The 12,750-nt window shown below is 42.3% G+C and overlaps 1 protein-coding gene across 4 annotated transcripts in view; it reads right to left on the bottom strand.

Moving 5' to 3' along the window:
- Positions 1-2,460: 2,460 nt before the first annotated feature.
- Positions 2,461-12,750, bottom strand: part of INPP5B (inositol polyphosphate-5-phosphatase B) — a 66,933-nt gene continuing 56,643 nt past the window's right edge. For all 4 annotated transcript variants that reach the window (XM_069971699.1, XM_069971700.1, XM_069971701.1 and 1 more), the window contains 4 exons: positions 11,097-11,181; positions 9,653-9,780; positions 7,553-7,664; positions 2,461-5,670 (listed from right to left, as the gene is read on the bottom strand). In XM_069971699.1, coding sequence (XP_069827800.1) covers positions 5,531-5,670; positions 7,553-7,664; positions 9,653-9,780; positions 11,097-11,181 — 465 coding nt within the window. In that variant the 3' untranslated portion in view covers positions 2,461-5,530. The remainder of the gene's footprint in view (positions 5,671-7,552; positions 7,665-9,652; positions 9,781-11,096; positions 11,182-12,750) is intronic.

The raw sequence follows: 12,750 nt of genomic DNA, 5'->3' as shown, positions 1-12,750 counted from the left end.
GTAAAAGCGTATCCAGGCATTTACCAAGTTCTTTGTGTTCTTTTATTAAAGTGTCACATCATACAGGTACAAGTAATGAGCATGCGTTTCGGCCTGTGGCCTTATATATATATATATATATTCTTATTTGTACCTATATGATGTGACACTTTAATAAAAGAAAACAAATAACTTGGTGTCACCTTTTACTTCACAACATATTACAGATTCCATAATCAGGCCCCCAGTATAATACAGACCCCAGAATCAGGCCCAGAGTATAATACAGACCCCAGAATCAGGCCCCCAACATAATACAGACCCCAGAATCAGGTCCCCCATATAACTTAAAGAATGATGGTTGACCTCAGGGAGATCAACCAAAACACTTTCAACCATCACATTTCTCTAACTAGACCTTCATCAGCAAGACGGTGGAATCTGGCAAACCATAGAATGAAGCCTATAGGAGCAGCAGAGATGCGCCCAGCCACCAGTGTCCATAAGCGGGGGTGAGCTGCGGAATCCGCGACGGGTGTTCACATACCCGTAGTGTGCACATACCCTACCTGTGTATGTATTACCTGTCTGTCTAATTCATCCTCAACTGCTATTATGCGAATATGGTCTGTTGTTTAATATATTATGTGTTATTGCATCTGGACAGTACGTTGGTATTAGAGTTGCACATGCGCTGTCAGTCCCGGTGAGTGACTCGGCACCATTTGTATTACCTGTCATGGTGTCTAGGCAGCGACTGAGGCTGCGCATGCACACTGGCATTACTACACGCCACCGCCATCTTGGATAGTCCGCCATTCTTGCAGCGTGTGGTCTCCTCCATTCCACGGCTCTCTTCACAAACAACAGGTGACTTAGATTTATGTACATGACCACTGTATTTAAAGGGAATGTGTCATCAGAAAATGACGTATTGTATAAATAATGATTTTTTTGGTTAAAGAATTTTTTGTGCCATTTTTTCAAATTTTTCCATTTCTCTATCTATATTATAAAATGATCCTGATATCTCGCAGTTCTCATTCTCACCACTGGGGCTAAAACTAAGCTGAGACTTCCTGTTCTGTCTGTGGTGATAAGAGGAGGCTGCAGTAAAGTGATCTGTACAGCATTACAGCGTCATGTGACACCAGTAGATAGAGGAGACAATAGCAGCTCCCTGTGGAATGACCTCTTCACAGGTCACAGAGCGTGCTCAGTAATGTCTCACATTCATCTCTGTCTATTGTTGTCTATGTTCATGAGCCTTAATGTAAAGCATGTCATTAAATGCTGTTGAAAACTAGCTTAGGTAAGATGGCCGCCCCCATAACAATGTACAAAAAGTGAAAAAAAATTATAATTTTTTTTTTTTTAAAAAGTACAATTTTTTTTTATAAATAGAAAGATTAGAACAAAAGAACAAGTTTTAGTACCTGACTCTAATCAGTCAAAAAAAATATAGGTGACACATTCCCTTTCAACATGTCTTGACATAGAAAAAGGAACGCGTCCATATGGTGATATACATCTAGGATTCTTGGAACTCTGTATATTTCGAGTTTCTGCATACTGCACCTTACCAAGTGCACCTTGTTATCATCATAATCATTTTCTGTTGCCTTAGGGCAGGGATGGGAAAGCTTCGGCCCTCCAGCTGTTGCAAAACTACAATTCCCATCATGCCTTGACAGCCAAAGCTTTACCTATCCAGACATCATGGGAGTTGTAGTTGTGCAACAGCTGGAGGGCCCGAAGGTTCCCCATCCCTGTCCTAGAATTAATTGGTATTTCACAAAGGAGTTCTCTGTAGCCATATCAGCCTCTTGTATGCTTTTAGGGTTATGTATATTGGTTTGTACCCCATGTGTGGGAAATTTTTAAAAGGTTTTAATAATTGAGCTCAGAAACATATATGTATTCTATTGATTGTCACAGATCGCAACGGCACACCAATAGTATCCAAGAAACATACACTTTCTTTTCTCACAGCAATGGTGTTTTTGAGACAACCAGAACCATCCCATTGAAGTCTATGGTAGAAAAAAAAAGTCACAGTTTGCCAAAACCCAACAAAAAACAAAAAACCACTCCCTCAGCATGCTGCGTTTTGTAAAAACTGCCACAAACGAAAGAAAAACACCACCCTCCCTGAAAAACAAACAAACTGTGTGTAAGGCCAATCATAAACTTCCATTGACCTCCAGCGAACATCTTGCCACTGGTGTTTTTGCAAAAAAAAAAAAAAAAAAGAAAAGTTTTTTTTTCTCCATTTTTTCTGAGATTTTTAAGGCAGTGAGAAAATTTTTTTTTTTTTTCCTGCCCATTTCATAGGGTGTATCCATGTTTTCCAGGGCTGTATCCTACCTCGGCCACCACTAAATGCTGCACGCTGCATTTCTTGACCAGAACAAAGCGCCGGTGATACTGTGAGATGTCCGACTGTCTGAAATATAAATCAACAAGACAGAAACACACCACTCATAATGAATTCTTTTATTAGTATCGGACATCTTCTCTCCACATTTCAGGATAGCTCCTCCTTGGCATTAATACAAAAAGATTAAATAAAATAATTAAAAACAACATCTCGAGGGTCTCGCAAATACGTACAAGATAGAAAATGTCTGTACAAACCTCGTCGGCGGAACGGATAAAAATTCAGAAACGTGGATTTATATCAAAATTGGCACAATTTCTACAAATTAAATTTACAGTCTGAAAAAAATACATATTATGTATGTCACAGTTCATTTATCCAGCATGGACAATAAAGGATATACAGTATCTTATTTAGCTGGCAATACCTTCAGGTATTAATAATCTGGCTGATGTCAGGAACAACAATATCACTAATACATATAAATGCTGCCTAGGAACGGAATTAGTAATCTAGTTATTGCTTCTCGTATGTAGTAAACCCTTCATCTGGGGATAAAATAATACTTATATATTTAATAATTTCTCAGTTCCACCATACAGAACATGGCCTGTCTGGTGTCAGCTGAGTTCCCATGAACCACGTGACTGTATCATCACTCATCATCATCATCATCATCATCAAACCATCCTGGCAGCTCATACCCCCCCTTCCTCCCCAGCCCGATCTCTTTGATATACAGTGATTATCTGCACTGCTGTGAGTAGATTCTTTAGTGCGGGATTATGACACTGCTCTCCTTTAAGAACTACAGTTAGGGCCCTATTCCACCGGACGATTATCGTTCAGATTATCGTTAAATCGTTCGATTGAAATGCAGTTAACAATTAACGACCGAACGAAAAATCGTTAATCGCATTATAAGACCTGGACCTTTTTTTATCGTTGCTCATTCGCTAAACGTTCGCATTGAATAAGACGTCGTTCGGTCGTTTGCAGTAGATACAAACACAATAGCGAAGAAAAACGATCGCAAATACGGTCATAAGTAACGATTATCGTTCCATGGAAATGAGTGAAAGTTTTCAGGTCGCAATAGCGGTCGTTTGAGATCGTTAATCGTTAACGATTATGCGAACGATAGTCGTCCGGTGGAATAGGGCCCTTAGGGTGGGTTCACACTCCAGAACCTGAGCTGAGAATTTCCGACGGATTCCGTAGCTCGTACCTGTTGAGGGCCGTGCGCCTCTCCGCCTGTGCCATAGACGCCATTCTATGGGTGGACGGATTCCGACGAAAGAATTGAGATGTCATAGTGGAAATGGCCGGCCCAAAGAATGGTGTGCATGGAGTCGGCGGATATGCGCGCCACCGTGAGCGTGTACGAGCTACGGAATCCGAGGGAATTTATCCACGAAGATTCCGTAGTGTGAACCCACCCTAATAGAAAGACAAGCTGCAGCTGTTTCTCATACACAATGTTACTCTAGTGTAAAGGGATAGAAGCTCTATGTCACTGATCTATCACTTGGTGCAAAGTGCAAGTGCTCTGATGACGTTCCACCTCCTATCTCTGCAAAGCCAGTGGCATCATGGGATATGTAGACAGGATAAGGAAACCATCACAGTGGAGAAATAGGAATCAAGGTAGCTGAAAACTAGAGATGAGTGCAGCTCCAGCATGCTCGAATCTCACTGACTGGCACCCCGGGACTGGAACTTCGAGGAAGGTGTATGTATAAGGGGCTCCACCGGGGGGGTCGAGCGGCCTCACCCCGGCAGCCGGGGTGACAGGTTCCCTTTAAATACCAGTGGCCGAAAAAGTTAGATGCAGCCCTAGGGTGTCTAAAAAAACATGGATAGCGCCAAAGGCCATATCTGTGTTTTTCCAGACTCCCTAGGGCTGCATCCACCGGTAATCGGCCTCGAGCATGCTGGAGCTGCACCCACACAAGAATCTCTACATTATTCTGTAATTATAGCATATACTGCACTATACAGAGTAAAAATAAAAAAATACTGGAATGCTTCTTTAAGTTGGTTATTTACGTGGACAAACAGAGAAAAGGAACGTCATAGCCTCAAAGGGGTTATCCAGACTTAGAAAAACATGGGCGCTTTCTTCCAGAAACAGCGTCACTTTTTGTCTCCACTTTGGGTACAGGTGGTTTTTGCAACTCAGTTCCATTGAAGTGAATGGAGCCGAATTGCAAAACAGCACCCAAACTGCAGACAGGAGCGGTGCTGTTTCTGGAAGAAAGCGGCCATGTTTTTCTAATGCTGGATAACCTCTTCAATAAGTATTTTAGCAAATAAAAGATTTGGAGAATTTTCCTAAAACAATTAAAGGAGAACTCCGGGCATTTACAGGTACACTGAGCTATTTTGAAATGAACGTCAAACTCACTTTTAGATAACCTGGATATTAGAAGGGAATGTATGGTAGTGAGTCACATATTGGCAACAATATTATAGCTATAACATATAGTTAGGGCTCTGGCTGGCTTAAAAAATGTTTTAAAATAAACCCACCACCCTTATCCTGGTGTCCGAGCAGAGCAGCAACTTCTGCTTTAGCCTTAAAGGGGAAGTCCGGTGAAAATTTTTATTAAAGTATTTGTATTGCTACCTAAAAATTATACAAACCACCAATATACACTTATTACGGGAAATGCACATAAAGTGCTTTTTACCCTGCACTTACTACTGCATCAAGGCTTCAAGGAGACAGGTAGGTATACGTTACTGACACGTCCTGGACAACCTCTTTAACACACAGGAAATGCCCAGCTAGTGGTTGCCAAATGAGCCCTTCTCTTATGTAAGCAGGAAGCATCGCTCCGCCTGGACTGGGCACTGCTGGGACAGCAGCGGCTGGGGATTGGGTAGGCGAGTATCATTATTTTTTATTTTTAAGCCATTCAGACATTTGTGTGGGGCTGAACAACCCCTTTAAGGCTAAGCTCCCACAATGTGAAAATAAGGGCAAATAACATCCGTTTTTTTACATTGTGGGAACACAGCCTAAGGCACAATGGCATTTGTTAACAAAGGAGTACATGTCCCTCTAGTTTTTCAGTATTGCAATATAAATCAGTCATTCAGGTAAGACACCTTAAATACAGAGATATGTACATGTGGAATGGATAGATGAGCAAGAACGATGGGTGACTACACCAAATCCAGATACTCAGGAGTCTCTCTCTTAGTGAGGAACTGCTGAACAAACTCCTGACACTTTCTCTTGTCCAGGTTGCTGGGTGCTGGTTGATCGGGCGGAGGTCGGAGAATTAGGTTTCCAAATATACTTGCTGCGAATAAAACAAACTGTGTTTAGAACCAGATAGTGAAACCATTGTTTTTTTTTTGTTTTTTTTTTACAAACCTTTTTATATTTATTTTCACTTAGTTTTACAGTTTTCTGGATAGGCATAGGAAAGAACAGACAGGAGCTGACTCATTAACTTAAATAGAAATTTTCTAGGCATGCTTTGTGACCTGTGTAAGATTATGCAGGAAGGGGAGGAGGATGTCCTTTAATCATTATCTATTTCATTCCATCTATACTACCTAAAGGTGTCATCATTTCGCGTAATCCTGTGGGTGATGATAAGGAGGAGTCTGCTACAATTTGAATCTTGGCAGAACAGGAAATGTCAGAATATTACTAGGCTTAGTGGCCAGGATGAAAACTAAGATTTTTGGATAATTATAAAATATAGGTAGAAAAACACATAAATTAGAAAACACATCACTAAAAAGTCTTCAAAAATAGGTATAAGGTAATAACTCAAACAGTAGCTGACTCTAAAGTGAACATCAGGCAGTATATTTTACAGCAAAAAGAGCAGTGTGATATACTGTACTCATACTACTGCTTCTTCTGGGTTTGTTTCCTGTAGTGGCTATCTCTGTATTGACATGCCATACTGGGAAATCTTATGGTCCCCCATATACTTTATACTTTTGCCAGTGTGAAGTGTGTGGAGCTCTCCTGACCCTCCCTTTGTTCTCAGAGAGATTAGCTGCCTCCAGGGCAGTCTGGCTGTGGCTTAACCCTCCCCTTCTTGTATATCGGAAGGATGGGAGAGACAGTTATTGAAGATGTATGGCCACCTTTATCGAGACTGTCCACTGGAATCATTCAGTGAGTTACAGAAGAATATTTTTCCTTAGGGCAGGGGTTGGAAACATTGGCCCTCCAGCTGTTGCAAAACTTACAATTCCCATCATACCTGGACAACCAAAGCTATAGCTTTACCTATCCAGGCATGATGGGAATTGTAGTTTAGCGACAGCTGAAGAGCCAAGGTTCCCTACCCCTTCATTTACTTATACAAGAGAGAAAACGTTGGGGGAAATTTATCAAGACTGGCACACCCTGTCCTCATGCCCCAACTCGGATTTACTAAGAGGCGCTCACCTTATTATAAATCCAGTGAACCTATGGCTCCTGCACAGCAGGCACAGAAATCTACACCTGCTCCGGAGCAGCCATAGACCTCTGCCATGATGTACGCCAGCTAGCAGACGTAAGGGGCCTAGTCCATGGAGCGATAATTATCGCTCGGTGGAATAGAGAAACCGATCAGACGATGACGTTTATTTAGGCCCAAACCTAAAATCATCGGCCACCCACCGCGCAATGGTTCATGGAATAGCGGTGCGTGGCGGGCGACCGGCGATTTGAGAAGCAGCATACATTACCTAGAAGGGCTTCTCCTCCGCTCCGTCTCCCTCCCCGAGTCCCATGGAGCAGCATCAGCTTCGGTGCGGCCTGCCTGAGCTGTTAGACCGCTCAGTCAGGCCGCTCCGGAGTTGATGCTGCGTCGCCGGACCCAGGGAGGAAGACTGAGCGGAGAAGAAGCCCTGCTAGGTAATGTATGCTGCAAGGACATCGGTAACAATGTCCCTGCAGCCCTCGCTAAACGATCATCGGGCCGTGGGAAGAGACCAAGTAAACGAGCGCCAATCTAGCAGATCGGCGCTCGTTCACACTGTTGATCGGGCCCACGGAATAGGGCCCTTACTCATTATAAATCACAAGTAAAAGGCATACGTCAGGGAAAAGGCACAGATTTTTAACACCTTTCCCTGGCGTGCGCCTGGCAGGAGTCAACCCTATTGTGTCTGTTGATTTCATTGTGTTATTACACTACCCATTGTATAAAAGCGATACAATAACCCTCTTACCTAAGATGTTGACATCCAGATGATTTTGTGAGGAGTTACTGAGCAGCTCCCGTAAAAACGACATCAAGTAATTGAAAACATTTTTATGATGCAGAGGCAACACTGAAATAATCTAAAAGATGGAAAAATCAAAGATCAGCATTTACACGCACAAAGTCATTTGCATTTTAACTCAGGAGACGATGCGTGATCATACACACATCCTTAGGCCATGTTCACACTACATATATTTTCGTGATTAATATGAAAATATACGTTACATTGCAGTCTATGGAATCCCGGATGGAGTGTATACACGTAGTAAATATATACATACACATAGTATATGCTCCGGCCGAGATTCCTAGCGGCGCCGCGAGAGACTGACAGAGTCAGTTTTCTGTGTCCACTAGTCATTAAATAGCGGCTGCAGAAAACCCTGTCAGTGCACACTATGGAGTTCGCGGCTCTGGCCACATGCTCCATAGTGTGCAGTGGGGAGTTCCGATTAGGGCGTGCACGCTAAAGATCATCCAGCCAGTACTGCAGTATCGGCTGGGACGATCTTTTCTGAGACGTGTGACCATAGCCTTAAAGTGGGACTTTTTAAGGCGATTTTTTTTTTCCTTTCAAATCAACTGGTGTTGTAAATTACAAATCTCTAGTCCTCCAGTACTTATCATCTGCTATATGCCATGCAGGAAAAGTTGTATTCTTTCCAGTCTGACACAGTGCTCTCTGCTGCCACCTCTGTCACCACTGTCCAGAGCAGGAGAGGTTTTCTATGGGGATTTGCTGCTGCTCTGGACAGTTCCTAATTCCTAATGGTCAAGAGGGCGGGAAGGAGGGATGGAGAGGCTGTGCAAGCCTAGGACATGGGCACTCTAGGCCACGCCAATTTGGCACAGGGCTGCAAGTTTAATAGTTGTTTTTAAAGGACAATAGTTGCATCACCTGCCGAACGGACCCCAGGACATATCTTGGATTGAAGCAGCTATCCGAAGGTGCAAGTGGTTTGGGGGGGGGGGGGGGGACTGTGGGGTCAGAGTCTGTCTGAAGAGGAAAACTGTGCGTGTACAGGAATGCCCCAGTACAGCCCTCACGCCTCTAAAGGTGAACAGGTATTGGTACAGCCCTTACGCCTCTAAAGGTGAACACGTACTGGTACAGCCCTCAAGCCTCTAAAGGCCTATTACAAGCTCTGCTGTGCAATATAAATAAGACCAGGAACCTATTACTGAGCCTAATACAAAGCTTGACAACTGCGTAAGAAGAAGAGCTGCATGAACAATCCCTGGATTGTTTGTGGGGCCCTTTCCCATTTGTCAGCTGTACATCCCCTATTACACGGGTAGATGTACAGCCAATAAGCCGATAGAAGATTATTTCTACGCAGGTCGGAATGAAGCAATCAGCCAACAAATGAGCTCTTGCTTATTCATCCGCTGACCACTAGCCTTATTTAGCTGATATTTAGCTTTGTGTAATAGGAACCTATAGGTCCTTCTACATGTACAGATTTGTTGGCCGCAGGCGCTGATCAGTGCTCATTTGCAGTGTCTTTACACTGAGTCGTCGGGCTGCACGAACAATCCATATATAGTTTGTGCAGCCATGGAAAGCACAGATAGACAGCACAGATATGTATATGTGTATGCTGTCAGTTTCCAGATCACAAGCACTGCATCCTTACCTTCTGAGCTGCTTGTGATCTGGATTCCTGCTCTACCAGGTTTCCCCTCCTGTATCTTTAGGCCCCACCTCCTCCAGCTGTCATTTATCCCTGAGGTGGCAGCAGCAGCCTGAAGATACAGCAGCAGCCATAGAACAAAGAGAGCGGTGTGCTGGATCACACAGCAGCACACTAGGTAAGTATGCACTCCTTGCGATCTGGAAACTAACAGCACGGATATATGCATTTCTGTGTTGTCAAGTTTCCCTTTATCGTTATCAGCCGCACATCTCCTGTGTGCAATAACGATAAATTTTGAAGCCTGCTCCAAAGACACGATCAGCCCAGCACTTGCCCGGTCTTCGGCTGATCGCTGTCACTTTTATACTAAGACCTGACAATCAAAACTTTTGATTTTTTTTTTTAATGAAGCCATGTAAAGTCATTACCTCTTTACTGCCGTTATAATCTGCAGCACATTCTAGACACTTGTTATAATGACTGTAGCAGATGACAGGCTCTGGAAGGCCTTCTAGGAACAGCAATAGAGCTTCGACAATAGAATGGTTGCTTCCAGCTGGCAGAATGTTAAGGGAAACATTTTAAATCTCAAAAAGGAAACAGAAATACAAGAACGGATCAGATTTATACCGATTGACATCTTGCTGTGTGTATGTAAGCTAACCCCCACGGCTGCCGGAGCATACATCACCTCCTCCCCGATCCGGCTTGCTTAGGGGGTTCTCGGCAGGACTTCCTGCTCAGCCGGCGGGGCAGCGCACTGATTGGCTGAGCGGAACAAGCAGGCGCCGGGAACCCCAGAAGCAAGCCGAAGAAGGGAGAAGGTGATGTATGCTCCGGCATCCGGGGGGGTTAACTTATTCTCATAGGGATGCACTGACACTGGATGCGCAGATTTCTTGCTGCGGATCTGGTGTGTATGAAGGCGCCCTTAAAAAGATTTCATTTCAGGCTTAGTGTATTGCTTATAATTGTTTATGTGTTTGCTTCGTATCATGAGTATAAGGTATATACCTTATTAATGTAAATTTCTGTAAAGTTTGAAAATTAATAAAAAATTTAAATAAAAAAAAAAAAAGATTTCATTTTATTCAATAAATAGTAATAACAAGAACAAAATCTCAAACAGGGGTTGTGATCGGAACCAAATTTGCATTATACTTTATTTTTTATGTTTAAAGCAATGTTATATATATGGCCACTAGGTGTCTCCCCTCACTTTGCATATGTACAGCTGCTGCACATCCACATTCAGCAGCAGATAATCCTGGAGGTGCTTGCATTGTATGGTCAGCTCTCCTGTCACGCAGCACCAAAACCTCTGTAACCACACAGCGACCTTATACTGACTGAACTGGTGTATAACAAGGAGCATTGTCTCCTGGTAAGCAGCAGCAAAAATTAATAATATAACTATCCTAATTTAATTTACAACCTGCATGATGAATGCACAGAGGACTTACAATAGTATACACATTGTTCCTTAACCAGTTTGGTAGAACAGACTATGGTCTTTCAGTATTATATGGTTATGAATTATCATGTGATATACAGTTGGGCATTCATGAAGTGCACATTCCGTAAACTAGAACCATTCTTTACCCAAACGTCCTGTATAAATATAAAGCTGGCCATACACATAATTAAAAAAAGAACAATACCCCTAATAACAGACGACAATTATGTTTATAAAACTAAAACAATTGTTTTTAATGATAAGAATGTGTTCCACATCACGCAGTGTGCGCGCCGTTCATTAATATATGGGAGTCCTGGTTGGATTGGAGGCAGATGATACGTGTATAAACAGTTTAATAGACATCTATAATCTATGACACAAGAAAGATTTTGTCTTTAACTCTTAAAGGATACGGATCGATTCTGGGAATCCGGTATCTAAACAGTCTCTAATAGCTTCAAATTCAGATCTTAATCCAGGCTGCTGAAACAGATCTTCCTGCAATAAAGAAGAAAAAGGTACAGTTATGTCTGTTACTGCGATCCTTACTCTACCATTTCATCCCAGATCTGGATACTCAGATACACTGCTCAATGCTGCTACATAATGCCCTTCATGATGTTGCTGACTATGAATATGTAAAATAGACACAGAGGTGCGGGATGCCCTCCTCTCTAGAAGGATTGGATATGGGAGAGAACAGCTAGTTTCTGTCCATTTTGGAACAAAGTTTAGAAAAAACTGATAATAAAAGCCTGCAGAGGAGAGAACTGCTAATACATGCCTGCAGAGGAGAGAACTGCTAATAAATGCAGGATACAAATCACATAATGATCAAATATACGGTTATTTTTCATGTACACAGACATGACAGCTAAATCATAAAACAACAGGTGCACTTGTATGAATGAATAGCATACTGATTACCTGTGGGTAATAATATACATCTCTCTCTCTCTCTATGTCTATGTATATATATATATATATATATATATATATTATACATATATCTACACACCCTTTAAAGCGTACCTGTCATGAACATTTTATTTGTAAAGAAAACAACAGGGGCTGTGATTGTAAGCAGTTTTGCAATATACTCGCTTTATTACTTTTTAATGTTTCTATCAACATTATTCATCCGGCCAAGCTGTGCTCCATCCTGCCTTCATTCTGATATTTGGTCTTTTCTCTGTTTAAAAAAAAAAAAAGACCAAACAACAAGTCTCCGTCCTCTGCCGCTCACCCAAGGAAAGACTCCTGTTCATCATGCAAGTTGTAAATAAGCTGAGGGCAATTAACTTAGGATAATTATATCATTAAGTTTTACTAATTCTATTCTCAGCGCTGCAGCTTACCAGGAGACAATGCTGTATTACATAAAAATTCAGTCAGTATAATGTCACTGTGTGGTTACAGAGGTTTTGGTGCTATGTGACAGGAGAGCCGACCGTACAATGCGAGTACTGCCCAGGATTATTTGCTACTGAATGTGGAAGCACAGCAGCTGTATACATGCACAGTGAAGGGAATGAAGGGAGACACCTAGTGGCCATATGTATAATGTTGATTTAAACCTACAAAACTTTAAAGTGTCACTGTCGTTTACATTTTTTTTTGCAGAAATCAATAGTACAGGCGATTTTAAGAAACTTTGTAATTGGGTTTGTTAGCCAAAAAATGCATTTTTATCATGAAAAAGAAGTTTGAAGATCTCCCCCTGTCTTTATGGTTGTCTATGGAGAGGGGATGGGTTGAGGGAGATGAGGCACCAAAACAGGACAACAAAGCGTTAATTTACAGCTACATCACCGGGCTATCTCCTCTGAAGTCAGCACTGACCTCTCTGACTTCTGAATACTGGCTTTCATACAGCTCTCATTGTGTAATCCTTTGTTCTCTGCTGCCGAACAATCTCCCTCCTCCCCCCTTCCCTCTCCTCTCCATAGATTACACAGGGCTCGACTGATGTAAAAGAGTCGTGATTTCCTGATAATGAGCAGTGGATGAGAGCGCGGAGAAAGAGGAGGGAGAGAGAGGAGGGAGAGAGAGGAGGGAGAGAGAGGA

The sequence above is a fragment of the Dendropsophus ebraccatus genome, chromosome 5 (genome assembly GCF_027789765.1).
Source record: "Dendropsophus ebraccatus isolate aDenEbr1 chromosome 5, aDenEbr1.pat, whole genome shotgun sequence".
Lineage (NCBI taxonomy): Eukaryota > Metazoa > Chordata > Amphibia > Anura > Hylidae > Dendropsophus > Dendropsophus ebraccatus.
The sequence above is the reverse complement of the archived record's forward strand: the minus strand, read 5'-3'. Positions and strand labels throughout refer to the sequence as shown.